Below are 22,522 nucleotides of genomic sequence, written 5' to 3' on the forward strand. Positions count from 1 at the left end.
TAGGATCAGGTATTTGAACCCTTGATCCTGAGTTGGTGGCACTGTTTGGAGAAGTTCAGGAGGAAGCATGTCGTTAGAGGTGAGCTTTGAAAGCTTAACCCTGGAGCTATTTCCTGTTTGCTCACTGCTTCCCGACTGTATTTGAAGCCATGAGCCCCTAGCTTCTTTCTCCTGTGGCCACGCCTCCACTTGCTGCCTTGCTGCCATACCTCCCTGCCACAGTGAACCCATACCTTCTGAAACCATAAACCACAGTGACCTCTCCCATAAGTTGCCTTGATTTTCTGCTTTAATCACAGCAACAGAAACATAGCGAACAGAGTGTCCGAGCCCCTTGTTGCTCAGACCCAATGACCTAAGTTCCGTTCCTGTAAACCCACACAGTGGAGGGAGAGGATTGACTATCCTGACTTTCGCATATCCACCGTGGAGTGAGCACACATTTGTGTGTGCATACACATGTACCCACCCCCATCCACAATGACGATAAGGCAAAGAAAACATTTTTAAAAACTGGGAATTTCAGACGTTGGGTTTTCAGATTAGAGGTGGTCAAACGTACAGTTTTTGAGGATGCTCCAAAACTTAAGAACTGACTACCTCTGGTCCTGTGCATCTCAGATCAAGATACCTACCCTGAACCAATGTCCTTGTCCTTTGTCTCCCCCTAAAGAAGCAACCATGTTTGCCAATGGGGTCACTTCTTCTCTCTGCCAAGGGGTAGATACTCTGGACTCTCCTGGATTTCTGAGATTCTAATGTAGTTTGCCTGTTTCTACAGCAGTGGTTCCCAACCTTCCTAACGCTGCGACCCTTTAACACAGTTCCTCATGTTGTGGTGACCCCTAAGCATAAAATTATTTTTGTTGCTATTTTATAACTGTACTTTTGCCACTGTTATAAATCAATTGTAATTTAAGTATCTGATATGCAGGATATCTGCTATTCAACCTCTCGACTCCCAAGGGGTCGCCACCCACAGGTTGAGAACCTCTGTTCTAGACTCTTTTCTTACCACCAGGAATGTCAGTCTTCCTGTCTAGCAGCAGCGTTTGTTTGATTGACGCTGCTGTTATGTTGAGACAGCAGTGAGATCTGGGCTGCTACGACATGAGCCTGTGTCACGAGCCCTTTGTTAATAAAACTGGGAGTGCTAAATGGTGCCTGGGAGCTGTCAAAACTTCAAACACATTGCAAGGTGTTTGTAAAATAATGCAACTCATGGTCAGTTGTAGCCTATGTGCTTTCACGAGCAGGAAGCAAGGGAGACAGAATGTTCGGGGGTTGGGATGGCACGTGTGGCGGCCTGCTCCCATCTGCAGCCGTTGTCACTTGTCGTGGTGTTGAGTGCCTCAGAAAAGAACATAAGCTATGGGGTGTGTGGCAAGGGGGTGCTAAGCCTTGCTGTCTTGAGAGACAAAATGATAATTCCTATGAATAGAGTGTGAAACATCCCTTTACCTTCTGTAGCCAAGTGTGCACATGCATGTGTGCGTGTGTGCATTTGTGCTCATGTCTGTGTGTGTGTGTGTGTGTGTGTGTGTGTATGTGTCTGGGTGTGCGCGTGCATGCACTTTTATGTGTGTGCGTGTGTGTGCATATGTGTCATCCAGGTAGCCAGGAATGGCCTCTGACTTACCATGAACGTGATTGTCCTGCCCTGCCTCCTGAACGCTGGGGTTACAGGCAGGTGTCAGCCTGTCTGTTTGCTGTGATGTTTTTAAAGAAGTAGTTGGTGAGACTGGTGACTCAGCTCTGAGGAGACTTCCGCTGAATGAGTTCAATTAGTCTTTAAAGCAAGCATGTGCTAGACAACCACTACAGTGTGCTCTCAGATTGGAACAGTGCCTCCTATCTACTCCTGTTGTTCACCACCCAAGCTGAGGGCACCCTAGGCCCTGATGCTGCCTGTGTGATGTGCGTGGGGGGTTGAGCACTGGTCACATGTCTTGGTAATGAGGCCCCCAGACATACTGCTAGCAGGCCGGCCACTGCTTCTCAAGCCCCTGCCTGCTTGTCTCTCCTCAGTCACAATTTTACTTTGTCCCCTCTGAGCTTTGTCAGCTAGCATTCCAGGTCCTTCCTCAGTTAATTTCTCTGCTTCTCCAGAGTGCTTCTTTCATAGGAGGTAAAAATGTTAAGATGAAAGACCTGAAGTGTCAAATGCCTGTGTTTTTTTTTCTGTCACTCTTGACTGCCCTAATGGGGAGGAGATGTGTCAAAGTTAGAAAACATCTTTCCTTGGGATTCTGGAGTCCCTGCTTGCTCTACTTTGGGTATGATTTGTCTCCGAAGGCTCGTGTGCTCCAAGCTTGGTCCCCAATGTGGTGATATTGAATTGGTAGAATCTTTAAGAGGGACAAGATCCTTCGATCATGTGGATTGTCCCCTCACAAAGAGGTTAGTGTCAGCATTTCAAAGTGGAGTGGGTTTAGTCTTACAGGCATGGGTCAGTTTCCAAATGAGTTGACTGTCATTGAAGAGCGACCCCGGCCCCTCCCCTGCCTCTTGTTTCCTGAGTCCCATCTGACTTCTTATATGTGTCTTACTGTGTGATACCACTATGATGTTCTCAGAGGAGCGTACTAATGTCATGCTCTTGGATTTCCAGAAGAGTGAGCTGAATAAACCTCTTGTCTTTGTAAGTCTTCCAGCTTTAGGCTTTGCGTTACAGCTTCACAAAACAGATGAAGGGCTCGCTCCTGGTGTTGCACACTCGGTGTGCTGTTGGGAAGCTTGCTGGCCTTGGCGCTCTCATCTAATGTGGGCAAGCTGATCCCTCGTGAAAGCCTCTGGTCTGCCTTTAATTCCCAGGGCTCTGATACTTTTCCGTGGGATTAATTTCTTGTAGATTTCTAACTTAGATATTTAATATTACCATATCATTTGCATATGTATCAATTAAAACAGGTATAAACTCCTGATGCTTATGCTTCTTCCAATTATGAAATTATACCGGAACTGCAAATTAAATGTAAGCCACAAGCATCTTAAATGTACACCATTTACCTACTGGGATGGCTGACGTCGTTCTTCCCCTAGCAGAAAATCTGTACATATTGCTGTGGCTCAGGGTCGGCCGGATGACATCTCCCAGTATCACTTGGTGTGAATGAGTCATTCCTATTATTAAATTTGTATAAATTTAGACTGCCCTCTGACCTTTGTCTCATTAGCCCATAGCAAATAATGTAAATCCCATTTGGCGTAATGTGTAAATGCAGTTGGTCCAACTCAATGTGGTCATAGATGACAGGTTTTGTTCTTGTTGTTGTTGTTTTATGGGACATTTGGGGGATTGTCATTAGAAGGAAAACATGAGGTATAAATGTTTTCATAGAGCACTCACATACCGCTAAGGGTTCTGTTCTTATCTTGTATCTCCCACGTCAGTCACCCCTGCTCCACACAGGCATATACAGAGGTGAGACATCGGATGTTTGACTGGTTTTCTCATGACTGTTTGGACAGTCCATAATAGCTGGTGTTTACTAGGCTCCTCAGTACTCTAGTAGCCTCTACTGCCCCCTGCTTCTCTAGAGATGCCACAGCCTACATAGCGATTCATACTATTGTGACCTCTCATGCCTGCTTTGGGATGGAGACTTCTGAGCACTGCCGAGGAGCTGTGTTGTATAGAGCCTGAAAATACTATCTTTTTCCAAATCTAAGTTTAGTTGGAGCATCCTGCTGGCCTTGCACTGCTGGGACAAGATGACATTTGCATTTTGTAAAAGCCTACTTGACCACTCTCAAGCTTGTTAGAAATATGTGTGTGTGTGTGTGTGTGTGTGTGTGTGTGTGTGTGTGTATCGACTACAGCACCATGTACTAATGTCAGTGCCTGTGATGAGCTTCTGGCTACTGTGGCTGCCTGTGAGGGTCACACATTGTTACTCAGTGCCGCAGTGTGGCCCTGAGCATTGCAAAGTGGGTATCCTGCCTCTTCCTCATAGCTGTGGGGAGGCTGGTCATGCTGACCTCACAGCTGCTGGGTAGATTGGCAAAGTCTTCACGGTCCCAGCGTCCCTCTTGTTTCCCTCGTTCTCTAGAACATCTTGGGCCCAGAACCTGGGTCTGATCTTCTCTTTTTCCTGCTCCAGCATCCAGTTCTTTCCTGATTTCCTGTTCTCCTTCCCTGGTTTTCACACTCTCTACCTCTTCCTTCCATTCTTGAAGGCTCCTGCTCCAGTCCAGCTGCCTCACACCTGGATGAGACTAGCCCTGTCCACACAGCCTCCCAGCCTTCCCATCAGCCCAGGCCTGTAACTGGCTCAGCTCCTTCCTTTGTCCTTTCCCGCCCTTGCTCAGGGGCCTTCAGCGGCCATGTTCTCAGCAAGGTGACATCAACTGTGACTGTCCAACTTCATTTCCCCTACTCCTACTTCCTGGCAAGTCTTTAAAAACTGAGATTCTTGTATGGTTTTTGCATTAAGGATGACAGTTTGGCCAACTTTGGGGAGGCGGGCATCTAATTCTCACTCAGTTTCTGGAAAACCGTGAGACAATGGCGGGAATGTACTTCAGTTTCTCTGTAGGTCAGGCTAAACAGCTTTTGTTTGTTTGTTGTTCGCTCTGGGGAAAGTGACCTGGGTCCCATTCTGCCTTCTTCTTGTTATAGAAACTGTTTTTATTGGAGTCCAAGCTGAGAGAATGTGTGGGACGTTTTAAAGATCTATAATTTTTAAAAGAGAGGCATCTTTGGGGTTTTTGTGGGTGGCGGAATACACCCATCACAGAAACCACCAAAACCACAAACAAAAAATACCCCATTCTTTTGGGATTTTTGTTCTGTGGTCCATTGCTGCGAATGGAAGTCTTTGGTATATTCCTTTGGAGGTCAATTTTGGCTTCACTCTTGAGTGCCTGTTAAATGCCCTAATTTTATATCTGAAAATAAAAATGTGTTATCTTGATAGCTGAAGAGAGAAATCAAGTGTCTCTCAGAATCACTTCTCTCCCACCGGGACTTCGGGTCACAGCCTTAGAACCAGCAGAGTTCTTGCCTAAAGAGGCGTGGAGACGGGGCTGCTAGCATTCTCCAGCACTCTGAAGACCAAGGCTTCACTCCTTGACACCAGAGCCTCTGTGTGGGGATACATCTTTAATATGGGGCAAATATCGGAAGGCAGCCAAACTCTCCTAGGCCCCTGTAGACTCTGGGAGCCTTCACTGCCCAGGAAATGATTGGGTCCCTGTCATTCTAGGATAAGCATCCACAGTCCACAGCCAAAGGGAACCTCCATGCATGTAGAATCACCAGCCTTTGAAAACCTCTGCTCTGTGCGCAGGCTGCACGTGGCTGCCCCAGGTCTCTGAGGCATCTGGTCAGGTGGAGACTTCGTGGCTACCTGAGGTGCCTGTGATTATTACTCAGTCAGCCCTACCCGTGTGTCAGCATTGCCTCTTACAAAGGAGCGCAGAGGTCTCCAGTCAGGTGACCTCCTGTCTCAGGCATGACCCGTAAGTGACCTTAAGACTCAGTATTTCCTCTGCACCTCTTAAATCTCTTTTGAGATTAAGGCTTTTTAGGATTGAGACTTTGCTTCTTGACTCTGGTCCAGAGGACTAGCGGCCCTTCGGTCATGCTACCCATCAGGACCTTTCGTGCTGACGAAACGTTCTAAATCTAGTGCAGACGCCATGTGCTGCACGCGCTCTCTCGAGCTCTTGAAATGTGGCTGGTGTGAAACTAAATCCATGTCTGGCTTGCATTGCGAGGTGTTTAAATACCACCGGTGGCAACCATGTTAGACAACCTAGCTCTCCAGGTCTGGGGAAAGGAGTCAAGTATAGGCGTTAACAGAGAGCCACAGCCCTGTACACTCCTAACGAGGTGCCCGTGCCTGGGGCAAGCATCATCACACAAGTCCAAGCTAGTTTGATAAAGCTTGACTCACCATCAAACCGTTTTCTGTTCCTGTGATCAGAACAGATTTGTGTGTGGGGGGGGGGGACCCCACTGCTGGACTGTTCTGAGGAGATAGTCATTATTGACTGTGCTTTTGTGTCCCAAAACGGAGGACTCTAAGCTGCCCGCGGCTCCCATTTCTTGAGCAGGGTCTAGGCCAGGTTCCTCTGTTTGATTTCACAAAGCAATGACCTAAATATTCAGTGTCCACAGAGGATAAATACTGAACCCAGAGATCTGTTCTAGGGAGGACTGGGGACAAAGGCGAGAGGGAGGCACTGCCATCTGCGGCTTCGATTAAAATTTGGGGGTCTATTTTGCCGTGGCTTTCCTTGAATGGAGCCAGCTGAGACCTGCCAAGGTGTTCTTGCGTTACGAGGTACTGACTGAAGATGTGATGAGCTGTGGGTGAGCTGTGGGTGGAGCTGAATTCCCCAGCTTCGCTGAGGACTCATCATTAGAGTTCGTTCGTCTATTGGCCTGGGGATACCTACTGTGTAAATGACCTGCCTGGCACCCCCTACACATGAATTGCCAGTGCATGTCCTCCCACAGTACCCTGGGTCCCTGCTGGACTCTGCCCGTTGTCCTGTAAGCCAGCTGGGTTTCACAGTTGGTATCTGCACCCTCATTGGTCCTTTCACTGTGGAGAATCTACAAAAAGTCTGCACCACTACTGATTGTATGTTTACCAGGTCCCCCATCCCACCCCCCAGTCCCTATCTCCCCCTGCCAGTGTTCCTTTCTGCCCTCATTGCAAATATATAACTTCAAAAATATATTTCAGATCTATATAAAATCAGATTGTTGGAGAGGTTCAGAATGTGAGCCTTCCTTGGAAGTCAAGACCAGGTAATTTATTTAGAAGGAGCAGCTAAGGCCATGTGACCCTCGGCACATGCGCATGTGTAACTTCCTCTCCAGCCACTGCTGATTCCTCTCAGTTCTCGCTGGGGCTGAACAGAGATAGGCGGTTGGTGATTGCGTGGGGCAAGATGAAACACAGAAGTGCAGGTCTCTCTTGCATTCTGGATTATTTTCACATTTAACTGTGTTACTCGGAGAGTAAAGGGAAGACTCGGGGGACAGAGCAGAGGGCAGGGGACCGAGCCGAATGCTTCCAAACCAGCGAAGTCTTTCACCCTTCCTGCCCCCTTTTCTGGCCTGGATGTCTTTGATTGCTCAGCCCAAGTCAGCTGAAATAATATAAGGCATCTGCTCAGACGCGCTTTGACCTGGTGGCTTAGTTTTATCTAGAAACTGCTTTAAAAATATTTTTATTATTTCTTAGACAATTTCATACAACATATCTTGACCATATTCATTCCCTTCTCCTCCCCGCTACTCCCTCCGGGCCCACCCTTCCTGTCCTATTTTATATACGTGAGACTGTCCTGCTGTGACTGTCTTGGTCCTCTCCCCACTCTTGTCAACCTTGTCCTGAACTTGGTCTCTTTTATGGCAGCAAAAGGCTACCCGCAGTGTCCAGGGATCCACATTTCCTCAGTCTGAACTTGTCCAGAGGGAGGGAACCTGTCTCAGAATCCCTTTGGGTCTTGAATGACACATCCTTGGTGGGTCTGTACCTGAGTACGTGACGTCAGGTTTTCTACAGGCCGGGAAGTGTAAGGGAAGACAGGGCCCCACAATAAAGACTGGTGTGGTCACTGAGAGAGGAGCGTGTGCTGGATCGGGAATTATAGTTCTTAGCGTTTTTGAACTCTGCCAGTCTATCATCTACTCATAGGTGTGACTTACTATTAGATGCAGAATGTGACGCTAGCTGCTCCTGCGTTTCCCCTCATCCCTCCTTTCCTTTCTCCCCTTCCTTTTCCACCTCTCATCTCTCCCCCTTTTCTTCACCCTCTTTCTCCACCGCCACTCATCCCTCTAGCTTTGTTCTCCCCTTCTTACCCATCACCCCTTCTGGCTGGATAACTGAGTCCTTAGTGTGTACTACCTTGTTTCTCCCTGCACTAAAGTCTTCCCCTTCACTCCCACCAGGAAGAAGAAATGCCAGATGTAGAAATTGACATTGATGACCTTCTTGATGCTGACAGCGAGGAAGAAAGAGCTTCGAAATTACAGGTAAACAGCTTTCAGAATCAAGGATTTTCTGAGCATGGTTGTTTGAGTCTACTTGAGTTTCCAAAACCTGGGCATAACTGATGTTGCCTGGTGGGGACACTGGCGGTCACCAGGGTTTGAACAATGGCATTTGGCAGAGCAGAGGGCATTAGTGCTAGCTTTTCACCAATTAGTGCAGGTCTGATAATAAAGCAACTGCTGACAGCAGACAGTTTCCCAGGGAAATTCTGGGGCGTATTGTCTTGGGAGACAGTTGTCTCTACCTTGAAAAGTCAGTCTCCAGGGAAGAGAGGGTTACCATGCAGGCAGGCACGAAGGAAAGAAACTGTGCCAGACTGGGGACTATCCAAGCCCTGGGCACTGGTCTTGCAACTGTGGATTAAATCATTCATGAGAGCAATTCCTAGAGAATTAGATGGCTTGGAATGTGATTCAGTTTAGCAAAGTATCTTTTTATTAGGTGCTCACTGGATTGTATTGTGCCAGAACAGCTGGGATTGAAGTGTTTAATGTTCCATATCAGAAAGCAATAAAACACAGTTCTTCCCATGGGAGGTCAGGTCCACCACTTCTCCGTCTGCACCGCGCAGTTTCTAAAACTAATTAACCTGTGGCCTGCCGTTGTTCTTAACGCCCACTGGTAATCACTGTTAGTGGCTGTTGACCATCCCCTGTGGCAAGGGTGGCTGGCACCAGTCAACATGCCCATTTTATTTCATTGATGTGATTAATGTGTTCATAATTACCAGTGCCCTGGGAGTGGAGAGCAGCCTCTGCTAGAATGGTTATTCCCTGTGTGTAGATTTCACTGGGAGACAATAGGTTTTTATTTTTAAAAAAAAAAATGAAATAAGTGTTAGTTCTGTAGAAAATAAAATGACATACAAAATAAGCTGAGAACTGGGAAAGGTTTTTATCCTCCAGTCCCCTTTCCTGCTTGGTTCAGGTGAGTGAGGAGAGAAGGGCCTATGACCATCTATGGCTGAAGCATGGTCAGTGCCCTCTCTCCATGTCCACAGTGGTTGCCACCGTCTTACATAGGCAGGGTCTCAGCTTTAAGTATGTCTAGTTTAATATTAACCAGGTAGAGAGTTCAAAGGTAAGAGTGTGAGTATGTGCATGCGTGCGTGCGTGTGTGTGTGTGTGTGTGTGTGTGTGTGTGTGTAGAAAAAGGTAAAAAAAAAAAACCCTTTAAAGCAAGCGCTGCTCAACAAGGCATTTATAACCTAGTAAGGGTTGTATCTGATTTTCCAAACCACAATAGTCCCCAAAGCAAGTCTTTTGTAAATCAAGAACTCTATGTAGTATCTATATGGATATGTACCCACGCTAAGGACAAAACATGGCTGCATATGAATGATGTTTTCATATTGTAGCTGACCAAGTGATACTGAAATAAAATGTGATTGTAGATAGTCAATAGGAAGTCTTGGCAGACGGTTGTAAAATGATAATTTAAAGATGAAATGAGGGGCCTGGAGAGAAGGCTCAGCAATTAAGAGCACCTGCTGCTCTTCCAGAGGGCTAGAAGTCAGATTCCCAGCTCCCATATCAGGTAGCTCACAACTGCCTGTAACTCCAGCTCCAAGGGATGTCCAATATCCTCTTATGGCCTTAATAGATACTGCACATATGTGTCCATACTCCACAGACATACCATATACATACTTTAAGATAAAATAAATTAAGAAGAAATGACTTTTTATTTCACTTTGAAGGCAATGAATTTAAAAATAAACACTGACTTTCTGTGTGTTCAATCCTAGGAAGCTCTCGTAGACTGCTACAAACCAACAGAGGTAAGCAAATTACTCTACTAAGTGCTGTGCTAGAATTGGTTTTTATCAAATCAATCTGTCTGTTTTGAAAGCTTAGCTACAGCAGGTGAATACAAGTGGCCGGTTTCCATCCACGAGTGTCTGTGCTCTCGCTGTGCCGGCGTCGTTGTTTCTCACCCTGTTTAGTTCAGGAAGATGCTAATGGAACAGGGTTTGCTGATGCTTTAGAGAAAAATTTTCACTCCACAGAAAATTGTGAGGTAATGCAGAATCATTATAGAGGGAGAATATACCTTATGGCTTTCTGGGTATGCATTTTTAAAGAATGCCTAAGACCGGGGCTGGAGAGATGGATTAGCAGTTAGGAGCACTGGTTGCTTTTCCAGAGGACCTGGGTTCGGTTCCCTGCAGCTACATGGCAGTTTGCAACCACCTGTAACTTCAGTTCCGAGGGATTCAGTGCCCCGTTCTGACATCTGTTGGTACTAGACATGCACCTATGCATATGGTACACATACATACGTGCAGGCAAAAACATACACATGATTGCCTTTATTAGGAGAAAAATGTTATGCCTTCTCTGGGTATTTCTCAGCTGATATGCATTAACATAAAAAACAATGGATATTGCTGATTAGATCAAAGCCATCGATATAGGATCTAAATGATTAAAAGCAAAACAGGGAAGATATTAAGATATTAATATGTTAGGCTATTAAAGTTATGAAACCATTGCACCCCAAATACTTTCAGTTTGTTCTTATGGTAAATCAGAGAAATTAGAAGACCCATCAGGTGTTTGGGGGTTACTTAATATCAAAGCATGGTGGTAAGTCTTCTGATTTCTGATGTAGTAAATTATGGAGAAAAAATGCTTTTAGGTGTGTGTATGTATGAGTTGAAAGTGTTTTGTGATCATTTGATTGAGGGTAGATATTTAACACATTTGTCTATTTCTTTTCATTTGCTGTTATATCCCTAGATATGTATTTATTGCTTTTATTCTTCATCTGTCTGTTGACTTGAGGGGAAAAATGACAGTTCTCTTAGTATTGACATAATTCCTTTCCATTCATCCTCTCAACAAAGTTATATAAATATATTTTATTAAATCAATAGTTGAAGCCTATACTATTATGACTAAAATGTTTTCACTACTAAGCCAACAGTAAACTAGGGCCATGTGTGTGCATGCGTGCGTGTGTGCGGGCGTGTTTATGTGTGTGTGTGTGTCCCTTTGACTTTCCTGGAGCTGATAAGTTCCAGACCTTTGATCTAGTCTCATCCCTGATGTTATTTTATCGACTTCCACTGTTTTTGTCTATCTGTAATGTTTTGCACATGCTCAGTGCTTCACTCTCCCCTTCTTCCTAAAACCTTCCTCCCGGAACAGCTGCTCAGTGGTTTGGAGATGCTGTTCTTGGGCTCAGCTGAGTGCTTGACTTGAGATTTCTTTTCATTGCTATCCCAGATTCCATTATCAGCCTCCACACCCCAATCTCCTGTACTTCCGGAGATGGTTGGAGCCCACCGTCCAGTAATATTTTTGGAAAGGATATTTATAGGTACAATTTTTTTGAATTCCTGTATATGGGATACGATACCTCAATCAATTTTAACAGAAAATGTAATAGAAGTCTAAGATAAAGTCATAATTAAACTCAAGTAGAAATAACACTATTCTGTGGCAGTGGATGTTATTTCTAGTGGTAAGAAATCCCAAGTCATTTCTGCTCTTAGACTTTTGCATGTGACGGCTTCTCTCCAGCGATCTTGTGGGGTTCTTTCTATGTTTTGAAATTTCATAGTGGCTTGATCTGGTGTGATGCTGTGTATTCTGTTAACTCTTAGAGATTTAAAATACAGCTTTCTGTGTTTCCGGAATCACCTATGTTTTACTCATTTTTATTGATTTCTTCCTCGGCGTTCTACATCTTGGGCTTTCTTCTTATTGAGAAATCAACTTTAAATGGAACCTCGAAGCTCATTCCCATTTTTGGTTTCCCTGTCCTTCACTTCATCCCAGCTTCTGAAAGACTTCCTGAACTTTAGTTATTTTAGTGATTTTATTGACCTCTTATAATGACATCTAACAGCCACGATGTCTTTCTGGATTGTTTCCATTTGTTTTAGTTTTTCTCCCTGGTTCAAGGATCAATTTTATTACTTTTTCCATGTGAGGATTTTAATCAGGTGTTTTCTTTTCAATTTTATTATTGGGTCTTATTATGGGGTGAGCAGCCTGAGAGTCACACTTTTTATGCTGCTTTATGTGGAATGAGAGAAAATTAATATAATCATGAGCAACATGAAAATGCTGGTCCCTTAAAATTACATTATAGTGAGCTATCACCATTGTTGTCATAAACATAGAGATTTCTTTTTACACAACAAAAATCTCACACACTTTTCTGAGAACAGATCCCCCACTTTAAATGATGCATGACTACTTGGGTGTCTCACCTCTTCCCCCTTCACCCTCATACCAGGGAGATTCAGTTTTTGTCAAATTGATTGGTCTAGCCACCTGCCAGAAGAGTGCCGGCTTGACTCCAGGTTTTCTGGAAGCAGAAGGAGGCAGGAGAGCCTCCCTCCTTAGCTGTTTGGGGAATAGAGCTTGTTCAGCTACAGAGCGCTGGGGAATGAGTCTGAACTACAACAGTCTGATGTTTGGAGAAGGGTTTAAAGCTGTTCTGGCAGGTTAGACAAGGCTGCTGGGGCTGGAGCTTCCACTGGACATGTAGCTCAGTGCGGAGTGCTTCCCTAGCAACACCTTGACTTCCATCCCCAGAGCTGAGGGAAAAAGCAATGGCCTATGCAGATGGGTAAGCTGCACTGTGGAGAGGCTCTGGTTGCTGCTGAGAGGAACCAGATGTTTCTTCTCAGACACTCACTCCCTTTTTGTTCTGATCCTCTCTTAACTGGATGGCTATTTAAATGAGGCAATATGGACTGGCTGGTAGATATTTTGATCAGCCCCATAGACAGCACCCCAAACAACCCTCTTTGTGTCCCCTGATTTTTGCTGTGCCTAGGAATCAAAATTCTACAGTGGTTCACAGCTATGCTAATAAATGAACACAGAGGGTCCTGTCGCTGCAGCAAAGCTCGGCTTATTCACCCTCCCCGCTTTTGGCGTGTTCGTTTGTGTATACTTCTTCATATGGGTGCACGTGTGGATGTAAGCACATGTGGATGCATGGAGTCTAGAGATCAACCTTGCCTGTCATCCCCAGGTGCTGTCCACCTTGGCCTGGTTTTGTGGTTTGTTGGTTCTGTGAGAGAGGCTCTCTGATTGGCCTGGAGCTCTCCGCATAGTCTAGGCTGGTTCTTCAGCAAGCCCTGGGAATCCTCCATCCTCTACGTCCCCAGGGCTGGGATTAGAGCCTTAACTACCACCCTTGGCTGGGGGTTGAACGTGGCTCCTCATGCTCCTCCACAGCATGTACTTTGCCAACTGGGTTATCTATCTCCTTAGCCTCAACCTCCACACTTGATGTGGAGGTTTAAAAGATTTTTTAAAAAAATAATAATAATACAGGATATGACTATTCCGAAAGGAGGGAAGTGAGCTGGAGTTTCCAAGCGAACGTCTCTGGATTCTTTTTTTAGCCTACGGTTTCGAGGAATGGAAACGGTGCCGAGTGAGGGATTCTGTTCGTTTTCCCTAAAGGGTTCCCTGAGAAAGGTGGAGCGCTTTGCCTTTTGGTGTACGCTCATATGACACAATTTGCAACACCTGGACTGTGAGAGAAGCCACCAGCTTCTAGTTTTTCAGTTAAGTTGTTCACACCGTATCAACCTATGTTGTCATATTTAATCAGCACAGCCATCAGTTAGAGTGCAGGGGGTTTGGGTACCTTGTCCACAGGGCCAGAGCAGGGAGCCAGGGAGCCAGTGCTTGACTCTGAGTTCTGACACTGGGCCTGGAGCTCTATCCTTCCATCCCGCCAGTCCTCCAAGTGCCCTCAGCGAGAGGTTCAGACCTTTAAAGAGTGTTACCCAATCTGAACTAGATGCTGAATAATTGAAGCACCCCCTGCTTTTAAGGCAGCCATCTCTGGACTGCTGTATTTGATCAAAGTCTCCTTATAGACAGACATGTCACCAAGAAGTCTGGAATGTAAATTAGGAGTCTTTGCTGATGGAGATAGATTGGTTTATGGCCTCTTGCTGTGGAGAGGGGATGGGCGGTGGGAAGGAGAATGGGTTTTGAGTTAGCTGAGTCTTTCAGGCAGAACCAGCCAGTGCTGAGTAAGCTTAAACCCTGCTCTCAACTTCTCTGAGCCTCCGTTTCCTCTCATCATTGAGGCCCCTGTGAATGGAAGCATCATAGCCACCCCCCGGCAGTTCAGTAACGGTTATTTGCAGCGAAAAATTTAACAACCATAACAACAGTAATAGCTAGTTAATTAATAAGCTGGGCATTGATCTAATCCCATCTCGTGTATTGATTATTTCTTTATGAACACTTTAAACACTTATTAAATCATTCATGACTCAGTATTTTACATATGCTTAGATTTTCAGAGCAGTTTTAGGTACACAAAGTAATAGACCAGAGGACATAAAGATTTCCTGCCAGACATCCATCCTAATCTATGATCAGCATCCCCACTGGAGCAGCACATCTGTAGGTCCTGATGAACCTTCCTTGACACAAGGTAATCATACAAGTCCATAGTCTACGCTAGGGTTCACACTTGTCCTACCGTAAGTTTTCAGGCATTTTCGGTCAGTGTTCATCATCATAGGGTCTTACAGAGCAGCTTCACTACCTTGCATCCTGCCTTCTCATCCCTTCTTTCTTCCTGGGGCACAACACTGGTTTCTCTGTTGCCTCCATAGTTTCCTCAGCTTGTCACCCAGATGGAGTCTTACATCATGTCGCCCCACAGACTGGCTCCTTTGTACCCACACATTTCAGTCTCCTCTGTGTCTTTCCGTGGCTTGACAGCTCACCCCCTTCCACTCACCTACTGAAGGATGTCTTGACTGCCTTCAAGGGTTAGCATTGCTGTTTTGAATATTCGTGTGCAGGGTTTGTAATGACCTGTTTCCGTGTCTTTGGGGTACAGTCCAAGGAACATGATTGCAGTATTGTATCTTAAGACTATATTTGAGTTTGTGGTTAACTATTAAACCCTTTTAAGGCAGCCAGGTCATTTTTCATTCTCATCAGAAATGAATGTTCCTCCTGCCCCCAATCCCCCACAACATTTGGAGTTGTTGGTGCTCCGGACTTTCAGCCATTCTGAGGAGTGTATAGTGATGCTTCATTCTTTTAATTACATGACATATAATCTGAAGCACCTATCTGCATATTTATTTGTTACCTGTGTATTTCCTTGGGCATGAGAGGTCTAGTGAAGTCTTTTGGCTGTTGTCGAATTTAAACATGTATTTACTTTGCTTTTTATTTTATGTGTGTGAATATTTTGTCTGCATATATTTAAGTATATCACATGCGTGCAGTGCCTACAGAGTCTTAAAGATGACCCTAGAGTCCCTGGAAATAGAGTTCCAGGCAGCTGCAAGCCACGGAGTGCGCTGGGGGAAACCAGACCCACATCTCCTGTAACAGCAGCAAATGCTCTTAGCCACTGAGCTGTCTCTCCAGCTCCTGTTGTTGAATTTTTAGAATACTCCATGGCTGGGGATATAGATCGCAGGTAGAATAGCTGTGTTTCACACACAAAGGGGAGAGAGTGGTAAGGGATTGATTATTTTGGCCTCCAGGCTTGTATGAACTGGTTTGTCCTTTGAATGTCTTTTCTCCCAGTCTGTGCTTCTCTCTTTACTCTCTGCAGTGTCTTTTACAGAACACATGGTTTATTTTAAGGAAGCCCAGCTTATCAACCCTCTCCTGATGGATTTTTGTCTTTGTTGATGCTAATAGCCATTGCTGTTTGCTCCTGCGATGTCTTATAGGAGTGCTATTGTTTTACATTTAGGTCTATATTTGGTCCATCTGAGTTAATTTTTGGAGAGAGAAAAGCTGTGTCTACATTATTTGCTTTTCTCTTGCATATGCATGTTCAATCGTCTCAGCACCATTTGGCGAAAAGTTTATTCTTCTTTCACTCTATTATCTTTGATCCTTTACCAAAGATTCGTTGATTATATTTCTATGGCTCTTTTTCTTGGCTATCTATTCTATGTCATAGATGGGTTTTTCAGTCTTTCATAATACCACACAGTCTCAATTACTCGAGCCTTAGAGTAAGGATTGAAGAGAGATAGCATCAGTTCTCCAAGGCATTCTTCTATTGGTGTTGTGATAACTATTGTCAGTTCTAGGCCTCTGCACTTTAGAATCAGTTAGCAGTAACCACAAAAGAATTTCCTGGGAGTTTTGACTGAGATTTCGTTCAAGCTGTAGGGCAAGTCGGGAAGAAAAACCATTTTGACGACACTGTATCTTCTCACGGTAGAACTGGGATCCCTCCCTGCCTTAGTTTCTTTAAACTCCATTGCTGTGATATAAAATGCCCTGAGAAGAACAAATGAAGACAAGAACGGTTTATCTCGGCTCACAGTTCAAGATGCAAAGTTCCTTTGTGGTGGGGAAGTCTAGGCAGCAGGGGCATGAAGCCGCTGGTTTTGTCACATTCACACCAAAAGCAGAGAGCGAGATGAATTTCAGTGCTCAGATCTCCCACTTCACTCCCATACGGTCAAGGACCCTACCCAGAGAATGGCACCGCCCAGAATGGGAAGGCCTTCACATCTCACTCCATCCATCTGAGATAATCTCCCATAAGCCCCTCCTAACCTCACCTAGATAATCCCTCATAGGTATCCCTATAGGTATCTATAGGCTTGTCTCCTAGCTGATACTAGATCCTACCAAGTTGACAATTAACACCAACCATCAGGCCTGCTGTCTCTTTTTATTCATATAGCCTCAAGCTTAGGGATTCTTTCCATAGCTGTGTCCAATCTATTCTTCATCCACCAAACCACCAAAGTTTGCCTACATTTTTGTGAGAGTGTTTTTCATCACCAGGACTTCCTCTCTGTATTTTCTACTTTGGTTGTGTGTTGCCTGCCTATTCCCCAGACCCTTTGGTACAGGGCCGTAGTTGGTTTAGAGTCTTAGCCTGAGAAGTTTCCTGTCATATCTGAATCACATTATGAGGGTTGCTGCTTCTTTAAATTGTGACCTTTGACCTCTTTTGTTATCTTGTTTTGTTTTTTTGTTTTTATTTTTTTTTTCTTGATGAATCGGGTACAGGAGATTGCTATTAGTCGTCACTGGCAATCTAGGTGTGGGCAGGGAGGGAACTCATTCTTCAACCTAATGACCCAGTCTCAGACTTTGGGTGAGCTCTTGTCCCTGGACTGTAGAGTTTACCAGTTCTTCTTCATCTCCACATCAGCACCCCTACTGCACCTTGCTCTGGCCTCCCACCCCCTCACCTGGAAATGCACAGAGACAGCTAGAGTTGTGGATTTTATTCCATCCCTCAAGTGCCCTAGATTCTAGAAACACAAAGATTCCCCTCTGATATTCAATGTAAGGACTTGGCAGCATTCACAAAATGATGCCACACTCAGACTGGAGTCCCCTTTGTGATTTTTTTCTCCCCAGTAACTTCTCGTTTGTGGTTGGGCCCCACCCATATCTGGGTGTTGGTCCCCACAGAGACTGCTCCCTATGATTTTCTAGTTCCAGTTTTAATCATGTATATTGGCCCACCCGTCTCTGTATTCGTGGTATCGGTTTCCCCATGGCCTCTCTTACAGATCTGGAAAGGGGTTGCCGAGCTTCCATTTGCCTGTTGGCTTTCTGTTTCTTGCTAGGAAGATATGGATGCCTCTGAACTCAGGCTGGAAATAGGGAGGTGTATTTAATCTTTACAGTATAGCTAGGAGATGAACTCCACTGTTATCGGTTAAGGAATCTGAGACATAGAAAGGCCGCCAAAGGCTTCAAGCTTGTCTGCAGACAGGTGAAAGTATGTGAGAAAACCCATAAGGTAAAGCTAGTGCACAAGAGAGCTATAACCTGCTTGCTGAATTTGAATCTAATAAAGTAACCTCCCACTTACGTGCAAACATGCAAAATATCCCAATTCACCCATTACATTCCTCCAATGGTGATATTGAAAATGATTCTCAAAGAACCTGCTAATTTCTCAGAAGTATATTGTTTTGGGCATGTCACCCTCTGTCATCTCTTTTCAGCAACGGTTTCCTCTTCTGTGTGCTGCAGACAACTGAAGGGCTTCATTTCTTCAGTTTAATTTATATCCACCCTGCGACCTCTTGACACGCATGCCTTTCTTGACTTGGGCACATCCAAACTCGTAATGTAGTCAGGGCCGGCTCACTGTGTAGTGAGGAGATAGGAAAAACCAGGTGGGGACTAATAGACAAGCCTGCCTTGTGATCTTCACATATGTGTTGTGGTACAGCCGTGACCATATTCACACATAGAAATGCACACAGAGAGGGGGATGGGGGAAGGAGAGTTCTAAAGCCAAGAGTGCTGTTCTGAGCTTTTCCTCATGAGTGAATGCCATCTGTGATGTAGTTTATATAAAAACAGATCTATCGAGGCCAGGTGGTGGTGGCGCACACTTTTAATCCCAGCACTTGAGAGGCAGAGGCAGGCGGATCTCTGTGAGTTCCAGACCAGCCTGGTCTACAAGAGTTAGTTCCAGGACAGGCTCCAAAGCTACAGAGAAACCCTGTCTTGAAATACCAATAAATAAATAAATAAATAAATAAATAAATAAATATAAAAAATAAAATAAAATAAAATAAAAGATCTATCTGGTTTAAATAAGCAAGGAAAGAAGACATTGTTGCACAGTGCAAGGAGGACCTGCGCGATTCTGTTTCGGGTTCCTTGGGGTTGAGGAGTCAGTATACCAACCTGCTGGAGTTGCTGGGATCAGGGCAAGGTTTGTGCAGCTACAACCAGGCCAAATTGAGCCCCCCCTTTTTATTTGTCACTCTTTTGTGTGATTCTAAACTCTTAGGATCGCATGGGTATGTCTCCAATATCTTGTGATAATGGACAGAAAGTGTGTTTGTACATACAGGAGGAAAGAGGGGTCGGCCCCTGAACTGCAGGGATCGACAAGGCCAAAGGTGGGCTGTTCTGGAAAGTCCACTATTAGCTAAAAGCGCCTGTGCTGCTGCTCAGGGTCGAAACATCGGGGTTTTCTTTCAGGGCTGTGATGTCATTTGCTTGCCCACCAGTTGTGCTACAGGCTTGGCTTTGTACGATCAAAGCCTGTGAGTTGCTATGCAATCAGAGGCCCTCAGGATGATTCAGCCTGAAAAGCAAGGGTGATAGAAGCATTTCTGGGTCCTAGTCATCTGTGAGGTCACAGAAACGTCAGGGGCGTGCCGTGGTAAACGTGCCATGGTTTATCAACAGAAACTGGTGTTCTGTGAAGGACAGCCTGCCCTGTTGCTCTTCCCCTGCTGGCAGGAAGAAGGCAGACTCTCCTTGTTCAAGCCTGGTGCATGTCACTTTTCTGAGGGGCACGGTGGTGGCCGTGGTTAGCTTATCATGTGTGTTTCAGATCTCTGCCCGTGTAGCATCCTAAGCAGTCTTGCGAGCTGTTATCTGGTTTATGCTGCCGTGAACTGACCCGTGCAGTCTTCCCGGAACAGGTTAGGGTGGAGAGGTCATGTGAACGGAGTACTGACGGCATAGAGAAGCTGTGTGGGTGTCTGCAGGAAGCACAGCCCTTGCTTCACCACAGCCTCTCTACTCATTGACTCCACACATGTTTACAGACTGTGACTGATTTAAAGGCGGGGCCACAACGGTGAACATGCAGCGCTCTTTAAAAAGCGATCTCTTTAGAAGGCAACTTTGGTGAGAATTTAAATGCTCAAAAGATTATCAAAATAGGAAAGAAGGCATCACCACCCTTTGCTCAGCCCATCATTGCCTTTCTAAGTTAGGACCTGAAGTGGTTGTCAGGTTTAGAGGAACTGTTCCAGCATGGGGCAACCACACTGCTCAGCCTAACAGCTCTGAGTTCTCAGGCAGGAAACCCTGGGCTATGCCCCTGTTAGACTCCATCCAGCTCCAGATGAGACTTCTAAAAAGACACCAGTCTTGGGATGCAAGAGGGACAGAGCTTGATGAAGCAAGAGTTGGAAACTTGCCCTTCTCCCCTAAGGGAGGCCTTACCCTTTCTGAGAAGTGCAGGAAGGTGGTGGTGGGTACGGGGGGGGATGGGGAAGAAGGGAGAGAGGGGGAAGAGGGGAAGGAGGGGAAAGGGTGGGTATATAAAATGAATAAAAAGTTTTAAAACAACAGCAAAAAAAAGAAACTTGTCCTTTAAAGGGTATCACACTTTGCCCCTCATTAAAAATGATGCCCAGACAACTTCTTACATATCCCTGGTTAATAGAACAATGCTGGGGAAAGAGCAAAAGCCACCATAAGCATGGGCTTACCAAGAACAAAGGAAAAGCAAAGCTGCCATTCTCAGAAAGATGTTTTTGAATGGAGACAGAATTGGACGCTTTCAAAGAAAAACCAGAGTCATAAGGAGCTGTTTTCCAGTGCTGCAGCCATTGGTGGGACAGCCCTGAAGCTCTGTAGAGTAACTGGGCAGTGGATTCTAAAGAAGCAATCTCTGTAATCGTGGTGAGATACCCAGGAGGCTTTAGCAGGTGGCTAAAGGATCTCCGTCCCTGGGTCCCCTGGCTGTTAACTGTACATTTTCGTTCCAAGCCTTTTGTGTTGTTTGTTCTGAGGTTTACCATAGGCTGGGCTAGCCTCAAAGTCACTACTTCACAGAGGATGACCTTGAACTTCTGTTTCTCCTGCTTCCACCTGCAGAGTTCTGGGGTTACAGGGATGCACCATGCTGGCCTTGTGTGGTGCTGGGGATTGAACCTAGGTCTCAAGCTTGCTAGGCAAGCACTGTGCCCACTAAGCTACACCCCCAGCACCTTTCTACTTGGTATGCCCCAGGCCTCTCTGCCCAGTGTGTGCTGGAGCTGGCATTTGACTGACATTTAAAATAAACCCTGTGCTCTCTCTCCTCTTTGCTACGTCTCTCTGGACTCCTACATGGTGAACATCAGCTCCCTGCTGGGATATCTATAAAGTCCATTATTAGTTGTCTTTATGAAGAGAAAACATCCCAGAAGTGTTTCCTGACATGTGTCATGGGACAAAAGTGTGGGTTTGTTTCCTGTTTAATAAAGATTCAGCTCTCTGCAAAGTTACAGAACGGTTCACAAGACCGCCCGCACTGAAAAGCCAGTTGCAGGTGTAGGGGTGCCTTGGGCCAGCTTTGGGCTTATTGACTGGTTCTCAAGAGGAACCCACAGAAGCACTGAAATCTGTTACCTTTATTGTTTGATTTGTCTGGTCAAGACAACAGACTAAAATTACGGAAGGGAAGAAGGGAGGAATTCCGAGGAGACAAAACTGGAAAGATTGTAGACATGCTGCTTCTCTTCTAGTTTTCTCCTCGCAGTGGACTGCACAGTTAATTTTCTCATCAGTGATGGGGGACAACAGGTTCAGAGTTGCAGCATTGGAGGCCCCTCTGAGCTTAGGTTCCGGAGTTTGTCTGGGGAACTGAATGCATTGACATGATTGGCCACCCACATAACTGACCTCAGTCCATAGGTGATACTCTAACCCAAAACCCCCACTTGAAATCACCTCATTAGACCATTTTGGCCCAAAATAAATAAAAAGATTCTATTGAGGAAGACATCCTAAGGGAGTGACCTTTCAGGAAACAAGGGCAGAGGGCAGACCTATCCTTTGCCACACAGGCTTAGATTCCAGGTGTGGCTGTTTGAAAGAAAATGCCCCCCCCAAATGGAGTGGCACTGTTAGGAGGTATGGCTTTGTCGTCGTGGATATGACCTTGTTGGAGGAAGTGTGTCACTGTAGGAGTGGGTTTTGAGATCTCATATATGCTCAAGCCACACCACTTAATAGTCTACTTCCTGTTGCCTGCATACCAACATGTAGCAGCACCACATCTGCCAGCATGCTGCCATGCTCCTCACCGTAATGGCAATGAACTAAATCTCTGAAATTGTAAGCCAGCCCCAATGAAATGTTTCCTTTATAAGAATTGCTGTAGTCATGGTGTCTCCTCACAGCAATAGAAATCCTAACGAAGGCACCAGCTGAGCACAAGGCAGTGACAAGGATGATGGTGACAACGATAATGATGATGATGATGATGACGATGATGATGATGGTTACGGCAACTATAGCAAAAGGAAAGAACAGATGTTTTCACGGGAAGAGCCACCCATGTCTTGCTTTTGAATACTTGCCACCCCCAGTTAATGAAGTTATTTTTATAAAACGCAGACTTTATTTTCTTTGTGCTAGGAGTAGAGCCTTACTAGCTTGAGACTGGTGCTCTACCACTGAGCTGTGTCCCCAGCCATGACACACAGCCTACAAAGAGCACTGGGCCCAGTCTACATTTTCTAATGATTGGTGGTGACTTTATGATTTCTTCTTACTATTAAATTCAAAATGATTACTCTTTTTCAGTTTTCTCTCTGTTTAGAATTACATAAACCTAAATAAATAGGAATTAAAGACTAATGAACACATGGCATTTGAGATTTCTGTCTTTGGCAGAGGTGGTCAGGATAAAAAGAAAAGAGGTATTTGAAGCCACCACATAAAGTTACAGCACTGACTTCATTTTGTGACCTGTACTCCCTCCTGTGCCATGGTGATTAGTCTGAACTTCGTGACACATCACAAGAGAGCCATTTA

General features: G+C 45.2%; 1 protein-coding gene across 1 annotated transcript in view; it reads left to right on the forward strand.

The window, feature by feature from the left end:
- The window catches only part of Ppp1r14c (protein phosphatase 1 regulatory inhibitor subunit 14C), a 93,688-nt gene that overhangs the window by 49,426 nt on the left and 21,740 nt on the right, over positions 1-22,522 (forward strand). Inside the window, exons 2-3 of the mRNA XM_048421850.3 lie at positions 7,916-7,999; positions 9,766-9,798. Coding sequence (XP_048277807.3) covers positions 7,916-7,999; positions 9,766-9,798 — 117 coding nt within the window. The remainder of the gene's footprint in view (positions 1-7,915; positions 8,000-9,765; positions 9,799-22,522) is intronic.

Source organism: Myodes glareolus, chromosome 1 (genome assembly GCF_982192425.1).
Source record: "Myodes glareolus chromosome 1, mMyoGla1.1, whole genome shotgun sequence".
Classification (NCBI taxonomy): domain Eukaryota; kingdom Metazoa; phylum Chordata; class Mammalia; order Rodentia; family Cricetidae; genus Myodes; species Myodes glareolus.